Source organism: Taudactylus pleione, unplaced genomic scaffold, assembly GCF_031769625.1.
Source record: "Taudactylus pleione unplaced genomic scaffold, aTauple2 ptg000037l, whole genome shotgun sequence".
Taxonomy (NCBI): Eukaryota; Metazoa; Chordata; class Amphibia; order Anura; family Myobatrachidae; genus Taudactylus; species Taudactylus pleione.
The window spans coordinates 19,972,117-19,998,737 of record NW_028284439.1 but is presented as its reverse complement, the minus strand read 5'-3'; the positions used below and the strand labels follow the sequence as shown (position 1 = coordinate 19,998,737).

The window sequence follows — 26,621 nt, the reverse complement described above, 5'->3', positions numbered from 1 at the left end:
AGATAGAGTTCAGCTTTCTGTTCATGTAGGGGACCTTTTGAACTGAAGCAGGTGTACTGACTGCATGAATAAAAAAATAGGGACCTGAGAGAGCAGTTGTAGTTAGTAACACTGGCATTAGAGCATAGTCACAGAGGTGAGAGGAAGAGAATTACCATTTTAATAAGTGGGTGAAGTAATGCGTTGGTAAACCAAATAGTTAGAGAGAGGTGTTTGGAAGTAGAGAAAAGTGGGCCACCTGGTAGAGGTTAAAGTCAAGAAGTATAAGAATAATAAGAGATATGGTAAGAACTTACCCTTGTTATCTCTATTTCTACGAGGTCCATAGGGTCCACAGGTAACCTTGGGGTATAGGTGATGCAGGGTCATCTGGGCAGTTAAATTCTTCTCCCAGGATGCACCAGGGCCTTTCCCTATACCCCGCCCCCAAGCCGGGAGCTCCTCAGTTACGTAACAAGCCACAGGCCAGAGGAGGAGAGAGAGAGAGACAGAGAGAGGGAAGGAAGTTATGGAACACTCAAGAGTTACATTCTCACACAGAAGGAGACAAAAAACGGTGACAGAGCGAAGCCCATGTGAAGCACGGGTGCGTCAGGGCGGGCGCCCTGTGGACCCGGTAGAAAGAGAGATAACGAAGGTAAGTTCTTACCATATCTCTTATTTTCAAACTTTGTGTTCCATAGGAGGTCCACAGGTAACCTTGGGGATTTCCCAAAGCAGTTATCCACAGGGGTGGGGGGACGCTCCTGTACATAAAGGAGAATCCGTTGCCCGAGGGGAGCATCCCGAGTGGCAAAATACAGGTATGAATAACAAACCACGTGGCCATCCTACCCAGCTGTATGGCTTAAATGTAGCTTGACTGGCCATTCTCTCTTGTGCAAACTAAAAAAGAATAAACAAGGAGTCTGAATTTCCGAGAGAGAACTGATACGATCCCCATGAATCCTGGGGGTACATCCTAAAACAAATGAGTCTGTCACACTAATTTCTGCACTAAAGTGAAAAATTAAAAACTACCTTAGAAAGGAACCCAGGGCAAGTTTACAACACTGTTCTGTCCCTGCGGTCAGTAAACCATTTGAAATCCACTACTCCTGTGGTTCAAATGGAGAGCCCTAATGAACCTGGACACATGAGATGCACCTCTGGCAGACCCCACCTGTCCACTAGGAGCTGAAATACTACCAGGTGAAGAGTCTAATCACCTGAATGTATATTCTGATGGCTGAAGAATCCGTCTAACTTTGAGCCTCCTAGTATGAACTCCACCCCAATTTCCTGGTGGATGAGTGCAAGACACCTCTGTCATTGCTACTTGATTTTGGGTTAATAGCTAAATAAGCCACTGTTGTGGCATTGTCTAACTATGACTTCACAGACCCTCCGTGAAGTCATAGTTATCAAGAATATGATGTTGATTCAGCATCCATTGTACAAGAACAGAGCCGCAAGGATCGTCGAGCTGCTATGGCTGCTGTAGAAACCCTGGCCTGTAGCAAACCAATGTCGAAGGCTGCCTTATTTATATACTTAGTGGAATCTCGAAGATTCCCCACTAAATCCAGCTGTTCCCTGGTAGCATTAGAGGCTAAGGATTCTTCCAGACCGTTAGCCCAAACCTCCATGGCTCAGCTACCCAGGAAATAGCCATAGCTGGTCTGCACGCAGCCCCCCGAAAGGGAATAGGCAGATTTAAGGCAGCTCTCTATTCTCTTATCTGTAGGATCCTTTAGAGATGACATGGAAGGCATCGGAAGAGAAGCGCTGCGGCAAGACCTGGGCTGGCAAAAGACGTTCTGCCATCTTTGTCAGTACCCTTGAAACATAGTCCCCTAGTAGCGGCTGTTTTGCAGCAAGAGTCGCAGAGGAAGCTGGAGGGGTATAGCATTGCATACATAACTGTTCAGAGGTTATGTCTCCTATTCTTAAAACTGCTGTACATTTCTTGCAATGCAGCCTATTAGTTGTCTGTCCCCCTGAAACATAGTTTCCTGGATGCCGCTGCTGTGCATCAGAGGCTGCAGACAAAACCGGGGGTGCATAACAATGCAGACATACCTCCTCAGAGATTATGTGTCCTGTCTTTAAAACTGCTGCACATTTCCTGCAAAGCAGCCTAGTAGTTTTTAGTCCCCCATAGTTCTCTGGCTGTGGCTGCTGTGCTTCAGAAGCCGTAGACAAAGCTGGGTGGGCATAACACCTCATAATTTTTTAGAAACTATGTCTCCTTCCTTTAAAGCGGCTGTACATCTCCTGCAGAGCAGTCTATTAGGAAGCTGAATCGATATATCACTCTCACTTCCAGACATAGTGAGGAGGATTACTACTCAATAGCGGTGATTGAAAAAGGACCATACCCTTGTGATTAACCACACCCGCACAACACCAATGCTTATGGTTCAAAATAGGACAAAGTACAGGGATAGCAGAAAAATCACTGACAGTTGAAAGGAGAAATTTCAGACAGACCGTGCTAGCATAGTGTCACAGGCAACTGCAGAATACATAATAGCTGCATTTAAATGGCACTTACTGGTCAACTATAAAGACTTATTTTATGCGTCTAATAGGGCAAAAGTGCTACATACACTAATCACCCGCAGGAGGAGAGGTATGTAGGGGGACCCGTGCTCCCCAATACCCTCTGAGATCTGCAACATGAGGAGAAGCACTCATTGGGGGTGGAGCCGGAAGGAGGAAGCTAACACAGTTTTAGGTAGACCACAATGGAAAGACTTTCTGTACAGCGGGGAGGAGCAGCCTGTAAGACAGGGAAAGCAACCTCCCCTGGACAGTATTTAACCCCCAGGATGCTGGAGTATAACCGCAAACTCCAGCCTGCTGTCCCAGACGGCTTAGTGTGGACGCAGGACTCAGTGCCTGGCCACACTTACTGTCAACCCCAGGGAGCCCCCAGCCGTGGAGAAAAAATACTGCGCATCGGCACGCACCACAATGGCGCGTGTCGCTTACCTGTGTCCCCGTTGTCCAGCCGCAGTCTAGGGAACCTCTGAGATCTCTGCCAGCTAAAACCTCAGAGGCCCGCTGCAAAGCACGGATCAGTACCGGCGACCCAGCACCAGCGGGGTGAAGACGCAGTAGTGCAAACTTCCACGGACTGTCTAAGAGCATTACTGCAAATAATGAAGAAAGACAAGGAAAAGACAGGGAGCGCTAGTATGTAATACACTAATGGACCTATTATATAATAGAGTCAAATGAAGTCTGAATAAGTAAAAATAAACATAATTGAATAAAAATTGATCTGAAGAATAATGAACATAGTGATAGTACAATGGCACTGATAAAAGAACAATATATCAATATATTTAAAAAATGATACTCATAAATGAATAATAAAATAAAATATTGGTAAATGGTTACCGTCCTGATGTGAGCATCTGCTCTGTAATCACAGTTAGTCCCGGCCGGGAAAAAATTATGATGGTAAGTATGTGGAAAAAAGGATATATCTCTTTGGCAGCTTGTGACAATGACAATTCTCTCAAGATGTATAAAATGCTGGCAGCTACTATGAGATGATCTTTCCCAATAGGAGCTAATCGTAATAGTGGTGAGGATCCGATATCCCACAGGTGTCAAATAAATTGCTGTGCATCAACAATAAAGTGATAATACGGGAGGCTGCTCCGTAGGTCCAGCAAGCCGCCCGGTGGACCGCGTCTCCCGCAGCGTGTGCACCATCTGTGTGGATGCCCGGCAGGGTGGAGCAATCTCCCGCAGCACGTGCGCCATCCGTGCAGATGCTCGGCAGAGTGTAGCAGTCTCCAAGGTGCAAGGCCTGCAGTGAGGCGCCTGCTGCTGGCGGCAGGAGTGACCGTTGTGTGGAGAAAGTCCAGGTGTGTCTGGCGGTCTCCCGACACTCGTCTGAATTCAGCACTGCCCAAGGTGGCAGGGGATGCAGCGGTGTGTGGGATAGCAGTGCTGAATTCAGACGAGTGTCGGGAGACCGCCAGACACGGCTGGACTTTCTCCACACCACGGTCACTCCTGCCGCCAGCAGCAGGCGCCCCACTGCAGGACTTGCACCTTGGAGACTGCTACACTCTGCCGAGCATCTGCACGGATGGCGCACGTGCTGCGGGAGATCGCTCCACCCTGCCGGGCATCCACATAGACGGTGCACACGCTGCGGGAGACGCGGTCCACCAGGCGGCTTGCTGGATTTACGGAGCAGCCTCCCGTATTATCACTTCATTGTTGATACACAGCAATTTATTTGACACCTGTGGGATATCGGATCCTCACCACTATTACGATTAGCTCCTATTGGGAAAGATCATCTCACAGTAGCTGCCAGCATTTGTTCTGATCATTTTATACATCTTGAGAGAATTGTCATTGTCACAAGCTGCCAAAGAGATATATCCTATTTTCCACATACTTACCATCATCATTTTTTCCCGGCCGGGACGAACTGTGATTACAGAGCAGATGCTCACATCAGGACAGTAACTATTTACCAATATTTTGTTTTATTATTCATTTATGAGTATCATTTTTTAAATATATTGATATATTGTTATTTTATCAGTGCCATTGTACTATCAACTATGTTCATTATTCTTCAGATCAATTTTTATTAAATTGTTTATTTTTACTTATTCAGACTTCATTTGACTATTATATAATAGAGTGTATTACATACTAGGGCTCCCTGTCTTTTCCTTGTCTTTTTTGCCCATTTTATGGATTAGCCTATCCTTCGGGTGAGCTGCTGCTTGTTTGCACACTTACATCATTTGGTGCGCCCCTTATTGTGTGTTTCTTTTGTACTTCCATATAATGAAGAACTTCAGGGCTGTTTGCACCAAACAACCCCACTGCGTGTTCAGTGACAGACTCTGGCAAGGCACTTAACGAAACTGAGGAGTTCCCGGCCTGGGGACGGGGTATAGGGGGAAGGCCCCGGTGCATCCTGGGAGAATTTAACTGCGTGGTGCGCAGATGACCCTGCATCACCTATACCCCAAGGTTACCTGTGGACCTCCTATGGACAGGTTATTTTGCAAAACAATGTGGATGGACTATGGAAATGATGTAAGAAGCGCATACTAAGTTCCAAACTTGGTCCTCAAGGCACCCTAATGGTCCAGGTTTTAAGGATATCCATGGTTGAGCACAGACAGTTAAAATCAAAAGGCTGAGGTACTAACTACATCACCTGTGCCCAAGCATGGTTATCCTTAAAAACCTGGACCATTAGGGTGCCTTGAGGACAGAGTTTGGGAACCTCTGCACTAGTCTATTCCAAAGGCTGTCTGGCTGATGTGTAAGCATCCCTAACGACGAGCAGTTAGTGAGGCAGTGTCAGCCAGCGTGCCAGGTTTCTATAAAGACAAACCAGTTTGAGCAGTTTGAAAGGAATGGGTCATGAACACCTGCAAGGTGTTTTATTTTTATTATTTGAAGAGTTTACATTCCCGAGGGCTCATGTAAATGGAACAGGAAGCATTGTCTAACAAATTACCCTAACAGAGCTAGTTATATTTTTACTACAACTTAAAACTGCATTTTGATACAACTACAGTCACTGATTAAACATTGTATCCTAGCCAAAGGGTTTTAAGACCCTACTTTTAACTCCTATAATAAGAGTCAGTATTGATTTTGCAAATAGAAAGATTTTATTTCATTTTTTTTTTCATTAATTGCTTATGGGTAGGACTGTAACGTTCTATAGTCATTCATACTTCTGGATGACCACTAGGTTTCCCCACTACATTATGCATCTGTCCCCTGTGTTATGGGGCTATTACCCATATTTTCACTATCATCATACTACAAGCTTGGTAGAAGGTTGCTATAGATTTTAATTAGACAATGGTTTTACCTATTAAGCAAGACATTTAATCAAGAGGAAATCTATCCTTTTGGTTAATATTATTTTGTGCAAATTGTATAACAGTTCATAATGGTAGTTAATTACGTATTATTTGTAATTATGTTGGCACAAGACCTGGTTTATAATCTTGTTGGAAAAGTCCCATTTTTAGAAAATTATTTTTTAATTGAAGTTACACTGGCAGTTATATACATTTGTAAAAAAAAAATTAAACTAGAAGTTTTAGGTATAAGCATTGTTTGTGAAACACCTGTTTCTTTCTCTATAACACATCCCTGAAGAAGTCAGTGTGACAAAACGCATTGGTTGTTGTGTGCAGGACTGACCACTAGTGAGACACAATTGCAGTCAGGAGCTCATACCACAAAAAGGGTAAAAAAAGCCAGTGAACATCATCTATCCCTGTTGTGGCTGGAACAGCACAGAAAGTGTGTAGAGTAAGGACATTTTATAGTTTTATAAATTCACCATCAAAAAACATTGGGATAAACTGTACTGAAGAGGCTATTATTCTGGGTGTCTCTGGTATGAGGGTCTCTTTGTAGGATCCAACAAGTAATATTCTACCAGTTCCTGATGGATTGAGATAAAGGAAGACATCCAATACTGCGATCCAGAGGATACTGCAGTATTGTTATCACATGATGATACCGAGAGTATTTAATAAGAAAATGTTATATTTGAACACAGACATTGAAATTGCATCATTATAAACAAGTCTACAGCCATGGCCAAAAGTTTTGAGAATGACAAGTATTGGTTTTCACAAAGTTTGCTGCTTCAGTGTTTTAAACCTTTTTGTCAGATGTTACTAAGGTATACTGGGGTACAATTACAAGTATTTCATAAGTGTCAAATGCTTTTATTGACAATTAAATTAAGTTTATGCAAAGAGTCAATATTTGCAGTGTTGACCCTTCTTTTTCAAGACATTTACAATTCGCCCTGGCATGCTGTCAATCAAACTCTGAGCCAAATACTGACTGATGGCCAGCCATTCTTGCCTAATCAATGCTTGGAGTTTGTCAGAATTTGTGGGTTTTTGTTTGTCCACCCGCCTCTGAAGGATTGACCACAAGTTCTCAATGGGATTAAGGTCTGGGGAGTTTCCTGGCCATGGACCCAAAATTTAGATGTTTTGTTCCCCGAGCCACTTAGTTATCACTTTTGCCTTATGGCAAGGTGGCTCCATCATGCTGGAAAAGGCATTGTTTGTCATCAAACTGTTCTTGGATGGTTGGGAGAAATTGCTCTTGGAGGATGTTTTGGTACCATTCTTTATTCATGGCTGTGTTCTTAGGCAAAATTGTGAGTGATCCCACTCCCTTGGATGAGAAGCAACCCCACACATGAATGGTTTCAGGATGCTTTACTGTTGGCATGACAGACGGACAAGTCACTAAGGAAACACCCTCCGGCAGACAGTTGCATCAGAATGGGCACCTGGTTCTCCCTATGGAGTCGAAGTAAAAGACCTAAAAGGTGAGAACAATGCTTTTTCTTCTTCTAGGGGACACAGGGACGTCAAAAACAGTTCCCTAGGGGCAAGGACGATCCTGAGCTGCAGTGAGCACAGAACGCCCGAAGGCAGTGTCTGAGGACGCGAAGTATTGAAGGCATAAAACCGGATAAAAGTATGAGCAGACTACCACGTAGCAACTTTACAGAGATGTTCCGCAGAAGCCCCACAACACGCTACCCAAGAAGTCCTCACTGTCTGTGTGGAATGGGTTGTCACCACAGCCGGTACAGGAAGGTTTGCCAGGAAGCGTGGCGAATGGTAAAACGTCATATAAGACGAACTGAGAATCTGACTTGCGTCTCTCTCTGATCTTTTTGACAAACACAGAGAGCCCGTACAACATCCAAAGAAGCCTCTGTCTGAGAAGAACCTGCAGATAGAAAAGCAGGTACTACAATCACCTGATTTATGTGAAAATGGGATACCACCTTGGGGAGGTAGCCTCGGCGAGTCCGCAGCACCACCCTGTCAGAATGGAAAACCAGGAATAGGGAGCGACAAGATAGGGCGCCCAAATCCAAAACTCCCCAAGCCAATATGATGGCAAAAACAAATAGTTTTCCATGTGAGCCAAAGCAAATCCACCATATGCAGCGGCTCAAAAGGAGCTGACTGGAGAGCTTTGAGAACCAGAGACAGGTCCATTGGGGCCACTGGAGACAAATGGTGGCTGGACATGGAGAACCCCCTGGAAAAAGGTTTGCACATCTTGGAGCAGAGCTATCCACTTCTGGAAGAGAACAGACAAGGCCGAAACCAAAACCTTCAAAGATGAGAGCCGGAGACCCAAGACCTGTCTGTAAGAAGGAAAGGGTACGGGATAGGCGGAATGACCAGGGGTTAAAACCCCTAGTTGAACACTAAGTATGTATGCCACACCCAGTGGTAGATACGTGCCAAAGATGGCTTTCTAACCTGCAGCATGGTCCGAATGACATTCTTGGAAAATCCTTTCGCTGTTAGGAATGATGTCTTAAGTCAGTCCGTCAAAGTGAGACGGTTGAGGTCTGGAAGGAAACACTGACCCAGAAATAGAAGATCTAGCCGCAGAGGAAGACGCAGTGGTGCGTCTATGGATAATCTAAACAGATCCGCGTACCACGTGCACAGAGGCCAATCCAGTGCCACCAGGATCAACATATCTCCTTCCAACTTGCACTTGTGGATAACCTAAGGAATGATTGAGATCGGAGGGAAAATGTAAATTAGACAGAAGTTCCAAGGAACAGTCAGCACGTCTCAGGAGAGCTTGTGGATCCCTGGTGCTGGAGCAGAATCTCGGTAGCTGACGATTTTGACAAGACGCCATTATGTCTATGTCTTGCAAGCCCCAATGACGGACTAGCAGTTGAAATCAGTCTGGATGCAGTGCCCACTCGCCTGCATGAATGTCCTGGTGGCTTAGGCAGTCCGCTTCCCAGTTCTGAATTTCTGGGATGAAGACTGCAGACAGTGTTGGAAGATGGAGCTCTTCCCAACAAAGAATTTGACTGACCTTCCTCATGGCATCTTTGCTGCGAGTGCCGCACTGGTGGTTTATGTAAGCCACCGCGGTTACGTTGTCAGACTGTACCTTAACCGGACAGCCGTGAACAAGGTGCTGTGCCTGACTCAGAGCCTTGCATACAGCCCGAAGCTCCAGGATGTTGATGGAAAGCTGACTCTCTTGAGGTGTCCAACAACCCTGAAAGGCCAGGTGACAGGTACCTGCCTCCCAAACCCGAAGGCTTGCATCGGTGGCGAGTAGGACCCTGTCCTGGATCGAAAAGGGGTGGCCCTTGTTCAGATGTGAACTCTGGAGCCACCACAGCAGAGAGAGATGTACCTCCTGTGGCAGAATGAGTCTGTGCCTGGAGGTTCGGGTGAGACTTTATCCAAATCGCTTTAGAATGACTCGTTGAAGAGGCCGGGAGTGGAATTGACCGTACTCCACTGTCGAACGTTGATAACCAATGACCCCAGAATCTTCATGCACGAGAGTGTATGGACACCAGACGCTGATAAAGGTTTGTATTCTGATATGTAAGGTCCAGATCTTGTCTGATGGGAGGAAGAACCTTTGAACTCTGGAATCCAACAAAGCTCCCAAGTGGAGCATCACCTGGGACAGAGTAAGCGTGGATTTATCCATCCGAGTGACTGTAGAAGCTCTACAGTCAGCTGAATTTGATCCCTGAGCACTGTCAGGGGCTGGGCCAACAGCAGCAATTCGTCCAGGTAAGGTAAGATTGATGCCCCTGCGGCAAAGATGTGCTGCCATGACTTTTGTGAACACATGAGGGGCTGTGGACAGACCAAAGGGTAATGCCTGAAACTGATAATGATTGGTTTCTACTGCAAACCGGAGGAAGTGTTGAAAATTGGCTCATATAGGAATATGCAAATAGGCATCCTGGATATCGAATGATGCCATGAAGTCTCAGGCTTGTTGAGGCATTTCAAGTTGAGGATGGGTCGAAATGAGCAGTCTGGTTTCTGCACCAGAAACAGATAGTCATAAAACCCTCTCTGGGATAGGGGAATGGGAATAATGACCCTTGAGAGAGAGAATAGACTCCTTGAGAGCTTCTGCCTTTTCTAGCTGTGTAGGTAGACCGGCTGAAAAGAACCTGGGAGGTGGACGCTGTCAAAAAAGTGAGAGCGTAGCCCTGAAACACAATGCCTCTGACCCAAACATCTGTTGTGGTCTGCATCCACACTGCCGAAAAAACGAAGAAGCCGGCCTCCCACCCCGAGGTCCCCCGGGAGGAAGCCTGTCCCATCATGCAACATGCTTGTCTGCTGGTTGGTAGCCAGACGTCTAGTGGACCAGGGTTACTTACCTCATTACCTTTTAGAGACCAAACCTTGACATCTGGATTTGGCCTGCGGGCAAAAGGAACAAGAGACTGAAGTCCTAGGTCTCGGCATGATCACAGATGGTAAAAAGGCAGAGTTAGATGCTGCCAGTGTGGTCACCATCTAGTCCAATTCCGGACCGATCAGAACGTCAACCTTCAAGGTGTTTTGGCTGCAATTGCAGAAGTTGAAATCTAAGAAGTCAGAATACCTGAATCAATAGCCGCTTCGGAGAGATAAGAAGCTGTCTCTCTAACATACGCCAAGGAGACCAGGTCACCTGTGTGTGCCAGAACAAAGACCGACCTCCAAAGCATCTGCCCATCGGCCAACAGCTTTAGCCACTCAAGCAAACGCAAGGGCTCCACGAGCCAGAGCACCCGCGTTAACAAATGGATTTTAAAAAATTCTCCTATTTCCTATCTGTAGTGTTTGAAAGAGATGACGTGTTAGGTCATCCCTCCTTTCTATCCCTAATAAGACAAGTAATGTAGGCATCCACTAGGGGAGGTGACTCCCACTTGGCCCTATCCACTGCTGGGAGAGGATAAAGGGTAGCAATGCACTTGGACACCTGAAAGCACTGACTAGGATGAGTCCGCTAGGTGGTCATCCAGGTGCGCAGAAGACGGGACCTCTGTAATGGATTTCTTCTGTCGCTTAAAAACAGGTGCCGTAGATCTAGGAAATTGCTCAGAGTCCTCCACTAGTAGAATGGATATTACTGTGCTTATAAGAACCTCTACATCTACTGGGGACATAGCCTCTTCTGGGACGGAAGACGTCTCAACATCAGAGGTAATGGAAGCACTGATCTCGCCATCTGAAGACATCTCGGAATCCGAACCTTCGCCTGATAACAGAGTGGAGCTTTCGCATGTAGCAGGCCTGCACCTAGGAGTCCTATCCTTATCTAGCATCTGCTGAAAGGACGTGGACACCTGAGCTAACTCCTGGACTGACTGCACAAAAGTCTGCATCCAAGGTGATTCTGCCATGGGAAGCTGTGGCACAGCAACAGGTGGCACTGGAACGGTCATGCGATCTACAGACTGACATTACCTGAGTGAGTCTGGAAGCCCATACCGGTTCCTGGCTGGATTCAATGGGTGCAGTCACCTGTTGCAGGGCTCCAAAGCAACTGACACAAAGGCCATCATGCTCTGGATCCTGAGAAGAGATGACAATAAGACACTTTTTACATGTGCGCAATACTGAAGCGCCTACCTCTTTGATAGTCTTATTTCTGGACATCCTGAGGGTCGCAGAAATCCCAAAATAGTTGAGTATATGCAAAGGGTCCTTAGTTTATATTAAAGCAAATATACTAGAGCTGTCCTCACCCCTGCAAGGTATGTTCCCCCAGTGACCAGAAACCCAGCAGGTACAGGAACACAGGAAAAGTACAATAACTTACATACTGTACACACAGATCACTCAATGCAGAAATGTGGGCTAATGAAGTAAAAAAACAGCCAAAATTAACAGGAAGGAGCAATAATTCTAGCGCAGCTGCTGGGAGCAGACTATGAGAGGCGAAGGGAGCCCAGCTTCTCTCTCCAATGCTGACAGGCAAAGAGGTAAAATGGCTGCTCAGCATTCAGGAGGAGAAAGTGGAGAATTTAGCCTGGGGATTACTGGCCGCGGAGGAAAGCGCACCTCAGGGTTGGGGGGGATGGGCTACAGGGAATCGCCCGTAATCCCCATCTGGCATAACCCCAGGGAACATGGCCACCGCTCCTATTAAGCAACCCCTTGTCCATATAACCACCCCTGGTCTAGTGGGAAGCGCTGGTGACCGGGAGCCCCCACTGCCAGCACCACCGGTGGTCTCCTTTCTGGCGGTGAAAGTCACAAACCCGCAGCTTTGTGCATGCAGGGAGCTGCCTTACCTTCATCCCCGGTGAACGCTGGCGGCGGCTACAGATGTGAAGGAGTCCGCGGCCGAACTCACTAACCCAGTCGCCAGCGCTGCGGCCACCACCCCATAAATGCTCAATTGGGTTTATGTCGGGGGGATGTGGTGGCCAACTCTCCAGAACGCTCCTTGAACCAATTCTGGACAACTTGGGACCGATGACAAAATAAGAGAGTTGTGGTATAACATAGCTTTTTCTTCGAGGTCCATAGGGCCCACAGGAATTACCTTCGGGTATGTGGTTGATGTAATCCAGGCACAAGTTACAAGCTTTAGCTCCCAGGATGCACTGGGTCCTCCTCCATATAAACCCTGCCCCTGGCTACAAGCATTCAGGTTTTTACCAAGCCCAAGGCAGGAGAAGGAAAGAGAAGGAAGGACAATTGTACCACAGAAACACTCACTCTAAGAAGAGTTAGTCATTGAAATACAAAAAAAAAAAAAAAAAAAGATTACCAAATAACATTAGGTGCGTTAGGGTGGGTGCCCTGGGGACCCTATGGACCTCGAAGAAAAAGAGTTAACCAAGGGTATGTTATACCATAACTCATTTTCTTCTTCGGGGTCCATAGGGTCCACAGGAATTACCTTGGGGAAGTCCCAAAGCAGTTCCCTTAAGGGTGGAGATGCTCCTGTTTAGTAGAATGGAGAATCCAGGCACCAAACAGTTAAAGCTTTCAGCTCCCAGGATCCCTCCATATATAACCCGCCCCTAGCCACAGGACTTAAGTTTTGTTAATAAGCCTCAAGGCAGGAGAAGGAAAGTGGAGAAGGAAGAGCAATCGTAGACCAGAAACACTCTTACATAAGATGAGGGAATCTGTGACCGAAAGAAAAAAAAATTACCCATGCAGCCAGGTATGTCAAGGTGGGTGCCTTGTGAACCCTATGGACCTCGAAAAAAAGGGGTTATCAAGGTAAGTCTACCATAACTCTAATTTTCTTCTTTAGGGTCCATAGGGATCCACGGGGATTTCCTAAAGCAGTTACCCTAGGGTGGGGATGCTCCTGAGCAGAAAGGAGAGCTCGTCGCCCAAAAGAAAGCATCCTGAGAGGCAAATGTATCAAATGCGTAACATTTGAGAAAAGTGTGGACGGAAGACCACGTGGCTGCCTTGCACCATTGTTCAGCAGAGGCACCACGACGAAATGCCCACGATGGTCCCATGGATCGAGTAGAATGTGCTGTGTCTGTTTGGAACAGAGAGATCAGCTTGTGTGTAAGCTTGAGAAATCGTCATACAAAACCACCTAGCCAGAGTCTGTTTGTTAGCTGGCCAGCTTCGCTTATGACAGCCATACAACACAAAAAGAGAATCCGATTTCCTAATGGAGTTGGTGCGATCCACATAGATACGTAGGGCGCGTACAACAACCAGAGAAGCTTCACCTACAGAGAGGCATGAAGACTGGAACTACAATTTCTTCATTTACATGAAAGCGGGATACAACCTTAGGAAGGTAGCCCGCCCTGGTACAAAGACCAGCTCTATCCTGATGAAAAATCAAAAAGGGAGAGCGACAAGAAAGAGCTGCCAAATCAGAGACCATGCGGGTAGAGGAGACAGCAAGAAGAAAAACAACTGTCTTCGCTGTCAACCACTTAACGTCTACTGATTTCAGGGGTTCAAATGGGTGAGCCTGCAGAGCCCTGAGAACCAAAGTCAACTCTCACGGAGCTACCAGAGGGACAAAGGGAGGCTGAACCCTCAGAGCACCCTGAAAAAATTTCCTAACCTCAGGCAGCGGGGCGATCCTTCGCTGAAACCAAACAGAGTGCAGATGCCTGAACCGTCAGCGTGGCCAGACGGAGACCCCGTCTCCCGGTCTAACCCAGCCTGGAGAAAAGCAAGCACTCGGGAGACCCTAAAAACTTCAGGATCATATTTTCTATGCTTACACCATTGAAAATACGAGTGCCAAATCCTGTAATAGATGCAGGCAGAGGAAGGCTTCCGTGCCCTAAGCATCGTCTGAATTACAGAATTAGTAAAACCCTTGGCTCTTAAGATGGAAGATTCAAGAGCCACATCATCAAAGACAGACGAGGAAGGTCCGGATGCAGGCAAGGACCCTGTGTTAACAGGTCCAGCCTTAGAGGAAGAGGCCATGGAGTGTCTATGGAGAGACTGGCGGTCGGCGAACCGGTGACGTCTGGACCAAGCAGGAGCTATCAGTATTATTGTGCCGCCCTCCTGCTTGAATTTCCTGATGACCCTTGGGAGGAGGGAGATCGGAGGAAAGAGATAAGCTAGCTTGAAGTCCCATTTCACTGCTAGAGCATCCCCAAAATCGGCTGAGGGATCCCTGGTTCTGGACCCGTACCTGGGGACCTAGTGGTATATTTATGGATAGGAGACCCTCCTTGGTCGTCCATCCCCCCTAAAAGGTATAACGCCCCATCCGCGGAGGCTGGCATCGGTAGTGAGGAGCACCCAATCTGGAATCCACAAGGGGCGACCCCTGTTCCGATGAGCTGTCTGCAGTCACCATGAGACGGAGAGCCGAACTTCTGGCGAGATGAGGATTGTTCGAGACCTTACCAGATGGTACTGACCGTCCCATCAAGACAGATTCCATCGCTGCAGGGGCCTGGAATGGAACTGGACATATACCACCAAATGCGAAGGTGGATACCATGGACCCAAGGACCTGCATTGCTGAGTGAACCGACACTCTGATTGCGGAGCAATTTGAGCACCCGCAATTTTAACGCAGCAATCTTGTCCCCCGGTAGAAAGATTCTTTGCACCAGGCAATCCTAGTAGTGCCCCAGATGTACCATCTGTCGTGTTGGAGAAAGAAAATACTTTTTCCAATTGACTATCCAGGTGTGCTCCTGTAGGCAGACAATGGTCAGCTGGAGATGACGTTGTAAAATCTCCGGAGACTCCAATATCCAGAGGTCGCCAAGTATGGCAGTATCCTGACTCCTTTAGGGAAGAGTAGCCATGACTGCCATTAGTTTGGTAAACACCAGAGGTGCTAGTCATCCCCAGCTGCCAGGAATCTCATGTCCCAGTGGAGGAAGCAGTTTACCTGGTTCCTCACAACAGCGCCCTCCGTCAGATCTCCACTGCTGCAGGTACGGACTGCAACGTGGTTCCCCGCCGTCGGCGGTCAGTGGGGAACTACCTTACCTGCGTCCCCGATGTCTTCCGGCTGCAGTCCCAGACCTGGCACCCGCTGAAATCACCAGTTCCCTCACTGGTGTTGTGGCGTCGGCGGGGGTAGACTGAGGAGCAGCACAGGCATCCATCCGGACGCCCCGTGCTGCTTAGTCATAGGATAAAGATAAAAAAATAAAAAAAACTTGCTTAGGACTGCCGAAGCAGTCCCGTTCATAATGTGCACTCCTGCGCACCAAACAAAAAACAATGCCTGTAGCCAGGGGCGGGGTATAATTGGAGGAGGAGGTGCATTCTGGGAGCTAAAGCTTGTAATTGTTTGGTGCCTGGATCACTCCAACAACACACCCCAAGGTAATTCCTGTGGACCTTCTGGACCCCGAAGAAGACCGTGAATTATCCTGCTGGAATATTCCATCGTTGTGGGGATACATGAAGTTCATGAAGGGCTGAAAATGGTAATCAAGAGCAATGCAAGGTAGCGGGAGATTTTTTTTTACACAAAAAAAAATTATATATATATATATATATATATATATATATATAATATATTAAATATCTATCTATCTATATATATATCTATATATATATATATATATATATATCTATATATATATATATCTCCCATACCTCTACAGGTTGAGTCTCCCATATCCAAAATGCTTGGGACCAGGGGTATTTTGGATATCGAAATATTCCGTATTTGACAGAATGACATATCTAGGGAATGGGCCCCAAATCTAATCACAGAATGCATTTAAGTTTTATATACACAGCCTGCAGGTCATTTTATTTTCAATAATTTTGTGGCTCAAACAAAGTTTATGTACATACATGAAATTAATTTATGTTTCATATACACCTTATACGCACAGCCTGAAGGTTATTTTATACAATAGTTTTAATAATTTTGTGCCTTAAACAAAGTTTCTGTACATTGAACCATCAAAAAGCAAAGTTTTCACTATCTAAGTCATGCTAAAAATATTCTGTATTTCTGAATATATGGATATGGGAGACTCAGCCTGTCGTAATAATACCCCCTTTTATTGAAAAAATTATATCTACCATTTTCCATAGTGCAGTGGGTAATACTTCCCTCTCTTGTTGTGCCAAGATTTGGAGAAGAAATGCCTACTTTATAGACAAGCATCCAATCAGCAGCTGTCTTTCATGCGAATAATGAAAGACCTCTACTAATTGGTTGCCAGTCTATAAAGTAGTAATCTGTGCAGGTAATACTGTAATTACACACAGGTGAATTAAAAGACGGATAGAGGGCTTACAAAATCTTATCACTTTTTTTCTTAGCATGCATTCATAATCTTTATAAAAACATTCCCAGGTTATTTCAAAATATTACACATGAAGTGAGAAATACAAAACTTTGATTTATTGTTTTGTGTCAAACAGATATATTTGCAGGAACAATGTATATAAAAATCAGTGCTATTTCAGAAATGAAGTTTCTTATGTGTGAAACCTGTAAACTTGTAATATGTTCTGATAACTGCCAGTAGCCAAACCTCCTTCCTCTTAGTACACCCTGGTTCTCAGAACACTCTTTAAAACAGGAAGATGATTCACCTGTTTGTATCACATCCTAGTGATGCCACTACACTGATCAGTATGACAAATTATTGCAGACTGTATGGCAATGAATAGTGAACAGAGGTTTGTGTGTGTGTGTGACAATGTAGGAGAGTTTAGGAATCCTCTTCAAATGTGATCAGAAGATTAATTTATAAAACAATGTTGGTGTAGGGACACCTTGTCTACTGAAAGCACAGGAAGCAGACACTTCACTCCAGCAGTCGCCATGGTATATATATTACATGTTTGTTTTTTTTCCCTAACGTCACAATGTTAACCTTATAGGGCTTTTAAAGAGGTCAAGTGTACCTGTAGGTGTTGCCTATAACTACCAGATTCTGACTATGACTTTATAGTAGGGGTATTCAACAGGCGGCCCTCCCGCTGCTGTGGAACTACATATCCCAGCTAGCCCTGCCAGTTTTTATATTATGGCATGCTGGGATGTATAGTTCCACAGCTGCTGGAGGGCTGCATGTTGACTAAACCTGGATGTACTATATTTATAATTGCTACAATCTGATTGGTTGCTATGGATGACGTCTCCAGGTTTGAAAAACATCTCCCTTTGTTTTTAAATCCCTGCTGCACTTCTAGAGGAAATTCTTGTTCAGAGAAATTGTCCTCCAGACAAATGTACTTTTGTTGCAACCGTTTCCAATGCACATACCTGAGCATTACTGGTTTTTGTATCTATGGACAAGGAACATAAACTAAACTAATTTCTTACCGTAGCTGGAGTTTCCCTTTAACTTCCAGTTAATACTGCTAGTTTCCCTCTAGTGACAGTAAATGGGAAGTGATGACTGCAAGGGTAAGGGCCAGGTCGGAGTACATAAGAATGAAGTGACATTTCTGTAGGTGCACCTTAGTGATGGCACTGGGTGATGAGAATCCGGCGCGTTTTCTGTTATTCTGAAACATCATTTACACCTCTTCTTTGGTACAAAGATATTCCATACAGTAATCTGAAGTTTCCCAATTATCCATTTTAGCTAACATATACAGTATAAGTATAATAAAATAAATATTTAAATTATGTCTTGATTTTTTTTTTTTTAAATCACTCTTTAAATTTAGATGTATTGGAATACATGTATACTTGTTTTATGCTTTTTTTTAACAAAATAATGCTAAGTTGTTAAATAATGATTCTGGTAGCATAGAAGAAAACGTAACCTGACTTGTCACTGGCTAGAACAAATAAGGTCAGTCCCAGCAGTAGATGATATCACCTTATGCACAGTTTCCGATGTATATTAGGAATTTAGAACATTCCCAGCAAGGTTGCCTGTTGCCTCACATTGCAGTTCTCTGGCCATTAGCGTGTCCAGCTGAGAACACTGTGAGCCAGCGTTTACTACTCATGTCCTCCAAGCGTGTGAATAAATCAGAAAGGCTTCTTCTGTTCACTTGTTCTGGTTAAGGAACAGCTTTGTAAAATGATCCAGCTCATTTTCAAGGTGGACGGCTCTGACTCTACAAAGGAAGCAGTATTAGATCTGCAGCATGTCATGAGCATTACAAAACCCTCAACAAAATTATTAGCACATATCTATCCCTATAGAGATTTCAAGCTGACGTGTAAATACTCCAGTGTCCCCTAGTGGATGAAGGAGAAAAAGTCTCTAAACTTAAGACAAGTATTAACCAGTTTGAATGTAAAGTCAGGAAAATATTGGCCAGAATGGACACCAAAAACCTAATTTGCATGGATGGTGCTTGATGGTAGAATACATATATACAGCTGAAGGTGAAGATAAGAGATATGGTAACAACTTACCCTTGTTATCTCTATTTCTACGAAGTCCATAGGGTTCCACAGGATACCTTGGGGTATTGGTGATGACGTCAGGCATCGGACACCACAGAGTTAAATTTTCATCCTCCCAGGATGCACTGGGGTCCCTCTCCTATACCCGCCCCCGAGCCAAGGCATCTCAGTTTCGTAACAAGCCATAGGCTGGAGGAGGAGAACAAAGACGAAACCCTTGTGGTAGGATCTCGTTCCAACAAGCCCCAGTGAGCTTCCTGCTCTAATAGAGCAGGAAGCTCACTACTGACATCACGAATTATGTCAGTAGGGCCGCCCTCAAACGGCAGGCGTTCCTTCGGGAACGCCTCCGTTTGGCCAGCCACCCCCCTCTCCGCCTACAAAACGGGGCGAGCTGTTGATCAACATCGACAACCGCCCCGTTTGTAGTGAACCCCGGAGCGAGTGAATTTCTCACTCGCTCCGGGGCTTGCGCACGCCGCGCTTGCGCAGTGCCCCACCATCGACCCACTTGCGAGCACATATCGCTTGCGAGCGGGTCTGAATCAGGCCCACAGTCTTAACTGTGAGCCATGTTAAATCCACTGAGCCCAGTGGTTCAAATAACGGTCCTTGGAGAGCCCTAAGGGCCACAGCCAAGTCCCAAGGAGCCACAGGTGGAAAAAAGGGAGGCTGTATGCAAAGTACATCTTGCACAAAAGTGTGGACATCAGGAAGTGTAGCAATCCTACGCTGAAACCACACTGAGAGGGCGGAAACCTGCACTTTCAGTGAAGCAAGGCGAAGACCGTGATCTAAGCCCGCTTGTAGGAAAGCCAAAATCCTGGATATCCTAAAAACCTGAGGATCATAGCCTCTAGGTCGACACCATTCAAAGAAAGTATGCCACACTCGGTGGTAAATTCTTGCAGAAGCCGGCTTTCGAGCTCTGAGCATGGTGTTAACAACAGAGCTGGAAAAACCCCTGGACCTCAAGAGGGCAGTCTCAACAGCCACGCTGTCAAAGACAGACGGCCCAGGTCCAGGTAATAGCAAGGACCTTGAGACAACAGGCTTGGACATAGAGGCAACCGCATCGGAGGGTCTATGGATAGGCTCCTGAGATCTGAGTACCAGTGCCGTATGGGCCACGCTGGAGCCATCAGCAGGAGCGTGCTGCCTTCTTGCTTGAATTTGTGAATCACTCGAGGAAGAAGGGAGAACGGAGGGAAGAGGTACGCAAACTGGAAGGTCAACCGGACCGACAGAGCATCTACTAGAAGTGCCTGTGTGTCTCTTGTTCTTGACCCGTACACAGGAAGCTTGTTGTTGTGTCGGGAGGCTATGAAGGCCCCACTTGTTCACCAGTAGCTGAAACACCTCCTGGTGAAGAGACCACTCTCCTGGATGCACGTCTTGATGGCTGAGAAAGTCTGCTTCACAGTTGAGGACTCCTGGTATGAACACTGCCGAGATGGCAGGGAGATTGCCTTCCGCCCACGCTAGAATGCGGGACACCTCTGTCAGGGCCGCCTGACTGCGGGTTCCTCCTTGGCAGTTTATGTAAGCCACCGTGGTGGCATTTTCCGACTGCACCTGCACGGGCTTTCCGTGGAGGACATGTCTTGCTTGTTGGAGAGCTTTGAATACTGCCCTTAGTTCCAAGATGTTGATTGGAAGCGCAGATTCTGCTGGCGTCCACCTTCCCTGGAAGTGTGGACCTGACACTGCTCCCCAACCTCAAAGACTGGCGTCCGTCGTCAGAAAGACCAAGTCCGCAATCCAAAAGAGGTGCCCCCTGTTCAGGCGAGTAGTCTGCAGCCACCAGGCTAACGACAGACGTACCTCCGGTGACAGCACCATTCTCTGTGTCTTTATCCGGTGGGCCAACCCATTCCATCTGGAGAGGATCAACTTCGGCAGAGGTCTGGAGTGAACTGGGCAAACTCCACCATGTCGAACATCGACACCATGGAACCCAGTAAACTCATCACCGAGTGAATAGACACCCGGCGACTCTGCAGGCAACTGCGTGCTTTTGCCTGTAATGCAGAGATCTTTTCCTCCGTCACAAAGATCCTCTGATGTTGGGAGTCCAACAGGGCTCCGAGATGGCGCATCCTCTGTGATGGCACCAGGAATGACTTCTTCTAGTTTATCAGCGAGCCTTGAGCCCGCAACACAGAGACTGTCAATTGCAGATGGCGGTGAAGGATCTCTGGAGACCGTGCCAACAGCAGAAGGTCGTCCAGATAGGGCAACAAGTGGACCCCCTGCATCCGCAGGAGGGCTGCCATTACTGCCATGACTTTGGTAAACACTTGAGGCGCTGTGGCCAAACCAAAGAGCAGTGCCTGAAATTGGAAGTGTTGGTCTCCTACTGCAAACCTGAGGAAACACTGGTGTGCTGAGACAATGGGAATATGCAGATAAGCATCCTGAATATCTAGCGGCACCATAAAATCCCCCGGCTCCAACGCCAAAATGATGGAACGCAGGGTCTCCATCCTGAACCGAGGAACCCTCAAGAATTTGTTGAGTGATTTCAGGTTGAGGATGGACCTGTAAGACCCATTGGGTTTCTGTACCAGAAAAAGATTGGAGTAGTAGCCCGATCCTCTCTGGGACAACGGGACCGGCACTATAACTCCAGCCTGGAGCATAGAGTGGATCACCTTCCGGAATCCCCAGGCCTAGTCTTGGTCTGACTGGAGGCCCGTGGTGAAAAACCGGCTGGGAGGCCTGCGCTGAAAGGAGAGGGCGTATCCCTGAGAGACCACTTCTCTTACCCAAGTGTCTACGGTTGTGAGACACCAGTACTGGGCGAACTGAAGAAACCGGCCTCCCACTTTGGGGTCCCCCAAGGGGAGGCCCGTCCCGTCAGGCTGAGGGCTTATCGTCCGACTTGGGAGTTGGACGTCTTGTACTCCAAGCCTGCTTCTTTGGCTTGGCAGATTTCTTGGCCCCTGCCTGTCTAGGAAAGGACTGTACTTTGAACTTACCCAGGCCCCTATAGGGCCGAAAGGACGAAGTACCAGACCCTGATGTGACTGTCGCAGATGGCAGACATGCACACTTAGCTGCTGCTAGAGTGGCCAATATTTTGTCCAGATCAGGGCCAAATAGAACCTGTCCATTAAAGGGCAAGCATTCCAATCCCTTTTTGGAATCTGCGTATGCTTTCCAAGAATGCAACCAGAGGGTGCGGCGCGCAGCCACTGCTGCTGAGGAGATTCTGGAAGTGAGGAGCCCTATATCTAAGGCTGCCACATTAATGTATGTATGTCTCTGAGGTTACCCACCAACTCCACCTGCTCAGGTGACGAGTCAGCGTCTAGAGACATCTCTAAGCTATCAGCCCAATGCTCCATGGCTCTGGCAACCCAGCACACGGTCATTGCCGGTCTGGATGCCCCCCCCCCCCCCCCCCGCAAGGGAATAAATGGATTTCAGGCATATTTCCACCTTGCGATCCGTAGCATCCTTTAAGGAGGACATGGAGGGCATGGGCAATGTAGCACTCCTCACTAGGCGTGTGACATGAGAATCCACCAGAGGAAGGGTTTCCCATTTGGAAAAATAATTATCCGCAAAGGGGTATGCAAAAGCCAAACGTTTTTGAGGCTGGTACTGCCTACCTGGATTTTTCCACACCACCTCTAAATGATCCACTAACTGACCAGATAGAGGGAATACAGTGGCATCACCCTTAATATCCTTAAAAAAAGGCATATTTAGATTTGGCCACGGAGGGATCATCATCTGGCCACACGGACTGCCCGTATAAGGCCAGGTATATATATATATTTTAGACTTGGACTCCACCTCCTTAGTACGAGGAAGTTCCTGGTCTGAGGGTTCAAAAATCTCCCCGTCATCAGACGTTATGTCATCCTCATCATAATGAGCTGTCTGAGACATTAAAGGCCGCTTAACAGGCCACAATGATGACTCCCCTTGTAAGATGTCCGTTAGGTGCTGTACCATATTGGACAATGAGTTTACCCACGCAGGTTCCTGGGAGACCTGGGGGGGGGCAAAAGTGGGAGACACTGGGGTACCATCAGCTGTCTAGGGAACTCCTGCATGGGTGATGACACTACCGACTGCTGCGATAACCCCATTTGGGGAAACGCAGGGGGCGTCGCCAGCTGGCCCACAAGGGTTGTAAGTGCCTTAGCAAAACAAGCCCAGGGCGGTTCCTGCACAGGCGCAGTTACAGAAATCAGGCGTGAAATTATATAACATGCCCGACATAAACCTTCAGTGTGCCCCTCACCCTCCGCTATTGGTACAGTACATGCGGTAGCTGGAGAGGAAATTCATGTTCACTCTCAGACATGATGAGTGTAACGGAGTGTATGTGACTCCCCTCACAGACAATATTTTTACTGTGAGGCAATGAATACCCTGCAACACCGCACCGCAAGGGCTTTTGCAGAAGAAGAACAGGGATAGTAAAATGGCTGATAGTCAGAAGTTAAAGCACAGGCAGACAGCGCTAGCGTTAAGTCACATGCAATAAAGAAATAAATCCCTGCACTATCAGCAATGAGATCAACTACGCAGACACAGAGCCTGGTAGGAAACAGTACAGCATACTCTGACCTTACTCTGGAGGAGAGGTATGCGGGGGGACCCGGAACGCGATGCCACATGTATCAGCTTCCAACAGCGTTTGCACACTTCATTAGAAAATGGCCACCGAGGAGCAGAGAGGAGGCGGGCCCGGGGGAGGAGCGCTGACACAGCCCGCCAGACCGCTGTGGAGAGGCACTGTGCAGTGGGGGAGGCGCCGGCTTTTAGACAGGGAATGCGCGCTCCCCTGGCATGCTATTAACCCCTGGGACATGCTGCGGCCCGCTGTCCCTGGTGGTCTAGTGGAAGCGTAGGTTAATACCTGGCTCCAAGCGCAGCCTGTCCCCAGGGAGCCCTCTGCCTGGAGACCTGCAGGACTGTGTTACCGGCGGGAACCCTCCGCGGGACCCCGCCGCTTAGCTACCCCCTTGAATCCGGCCACAGTCCAGGTAATCCGGGGTCACCGCTAGCTGTGACCCCACATATCTACCAGCATCCCCGGATCAGTACCGGAGTTCTGGTCCGGCAGGGTGTAGGAGCGACAGCATGGACGTCAGTACTGACATTTGTGCAGCCACAGCTGCTTGTAGAAAACTTCAGGGGCCATTATAACCCCACTCTGCTTGCAAGTGATCAGACTCCTGGCCGGACACCAACGAAACTGAGATGCCTTGGCTCGGGGGCGGGTATAGGAGAGGGAGCCCAGTGCATCCTGGGTGGATGAAAATTTAACTCTGTGGTGTCCGATACCTGAAGTCATCACCAATACCCCAAGGTATCCTGCGGAACCCTATGGACCCTGATGTAGAGACATCATTTTCAGGTAACTTCCTCCCTTTAGTATTATTTCCAGCCGAAGGTCCCTCACACAATGTTAAGACAGTGCCCTAGCACATTTTGCTAGCTGGGAGTCACCATCAGCTTGTCAGTTAGAGAATCACAATCTCCTAATGCAGTATCTAACCAATAGAATAGACAACAGCAGGGTAACATAATTACCCCTGTATTAACATACAAGTTATATTATACAGAAGATTTAGCTCACTAGTACAGACTTATTACAGACTTTGATATACATTTTGTCAAGTAGCAGCTTCACTCGCTCTCTCACTTGTAGTAGACAACACAGGGAGCAACTTGACTACCGTGCACAAAAGCAGCATGCACGCAGTCCCCTTTTATTATTCCTTGTACTGGGATTGCTTAGAGAATAATTCTGACAGATCACATACAAGGTTGGTACCTGGAAAGTTTGGCTTGGTTGTGAACTTTGTCCAGCTGTTTTATTTTCACTGACAGGTTGTTGATGGATTCAATTAGCTCTCTCTGAGTGATACCAACTTGCTGGCACAGGCGGGTAAAGATGTTATCCAGCTCCCTAGAAGACCATAGTCCAAGTCAGCATAAAGGTCAGCATATTCAGCTTACACAGCACATTTACTCTACATATACTATTTATTTTTCCAAAGTCTGAAATGTTGTTTCTGCCATGTTTGGGGAAAAGGCAAAATCAAATAGCCTGTGCTGCTCCGTACCTTTGGAACTCTCTCCCTTTCAGACTCTCCACTTCTCTACAAATCTTCAAACAGGTTCTCAAGTCCCACTACTTCATCAAGGCCTATCAGCTCTCATCCTAACCCACTACTACATGCTCTTTCCTCCCCGTCCACCCAATCTGTGTCACACCTGTTTGTCTGCCCCTCCCCTTTAAATTGTAAACTCTTACGAGCAGGGTCCTTTTCACTCATGTGCTTCTCCTTATACTCTCTGCTGCTTAATTTTTGTGTAATAATCGTTAATGCAGCATATCCTTGTCTTGTATTGTACTGGTTTCTTGTTAAGTTATGTTTATGTACTTTGTAAGGCGCTGCGGAACACTTGTGGCACCATATAAATAAAGGATAATAATAAAATAGATAATAGCACATAGTTAAAAATGTAAAATAACTTACAAGCAACAGGATAACAAAGAGGGAGAATGGATGGGTTGAAGTGAATAGGACAATGGACCCGATTCTGAGGTGGGAGTACAGCAAAAAAGAGCAAGTAAAGCTGGGTACGCACTATAACAGAGGTTCCAAAACTCTGCCACTACAGTCCAGGTTTTAAGGATATCCATGCTTGAGCACAGGTGACTTAATTAGTACCTCAATCAGATTTTACCATCTGGGCTCAAGCATGGATATCCCTAAAACCCGGACTGTAATGGTGGAGTTTGGGAACCTCTGCATTATAAGATCTATTGTCCAATATATTGTTTTGACGCGGATCGGAAAGATATATCGCACACATCGTATAGTGTGAATGCCCAATCCGTCATTCCTGGACGCCTTTCATCGCATCGCCCTATCTGCTTAGCTGCACGTCAGAAGGGAAGATGCAATGAACGATGTGGTGCACATCGTGTAGTGTGTACTCAGGATCACACAATATATTGGACAACGGTACCTCTGAAGCACTGAAGGCATTGGTGTACATGATGATTGCATAATATGTACAAGAGCAACAATTAATTGGATACCAAACCTGGACACAATATATCGTGCAGACGATTGGAAGATTGCATTGTGTGTACGCTCTATATCGTGTGTTCTGGGATTTAGTGATATTGGAAGGACCGTTGCATTGTTTGTTACATCGGATAGTATGTATGCAGCATAACTGTGCACCTGGACAAACCATGTTGCAATTTGTTTGCCTGCAGGGTAAATACTGGCTACTGTTGCATGTGGCCCACAGATGCTGGACAGCTTTATGCTTACACTGCAATTAGATATACGTGTAATCTCACATATATTCTCTCTGCCCATTTTACACCTGCCCCATCTGCAATGCACAGTTACTTGCTCTTTGTGCTTTACTCCCACCTCAGAATCAGACCCAATATGAAGAGAATATGGAATTCTGTCTGGCAAACAGCTCTCCAGTAATAGTATACACAATATCCTCTGGAAATAACAGAATGATGGGCTTCCTGCCCTTGTTGATGACTGTTGCAGAGCAGTAGAACATGCACACTGTAAATCTGCTGCTATCAGGATACTTACTTCTGCACTTGGTGACTGCAGTTTGCACTGGTAATGCTAACTATCATTTGTAGTTTTTGGGCAGCATAGTTGACGAACTGTTGTTTGAAGGCCCTTTCCTTTGCTCTTGATGTCCATGTTAGTCTCTCGTATGTGTACAGACTACCATATGCTAACAGTGTACAGGCAATCAGCTTCCAGCCAACAGCTCTCCAAATCTGCAAAGAGGAGACAAATATTACACTGTATAACATATTATAAGCCTCTAACAAAACAATGAGCACATATCAGTAAAACCATCCTCTTGCAGAGAGATAGCCAGGTTCTTTGTTTTTTTTTAGCAATGTATTCCTATGTAGCCTATCTATGGCAAGCCTGCCAGGGATCTAAATCACT

The 26,621-nt window shown here is 46.6% G+C and overlaps 1 protein-coding gene across 6 annotated transcripts in view; it reads right to left on the bottom strand.

The window, feature by feature from the left end:
• Positions 1-16,646: 16,646 nt before the first annotated feature.
• MFN1 (mitofusin 1) overlaps positions 16,647-26,621 on the bottom strand; it is a 59,504-nt gene continuing 49,529 nt past the window's right edge. For all 6 annotated transcript variants that reach the window (XM_088452434.1, XM_088452435.1, XM_088452431.1 and 3 more), the window contains exons 16-18: positions 26,247-26,443; positions 24,443-24,577; positions 16,647-18,347 (exon numbers count right to left, since the gene is read on the bottom strand). In XM_088452434.1, the coding sequence (XP_088308560.1) occupies positions 18,278-18,347; positions 24,443-24,577; positions 26,247-26,443 (402 nt within the window). In that variant the 3' untranslated portion in view covers positions 16,647-18,277. The remainder of the gene's footprint in view (positions 18,348-24,442; positions 24,578-26,246; positions 26,444-26,621) is intronic.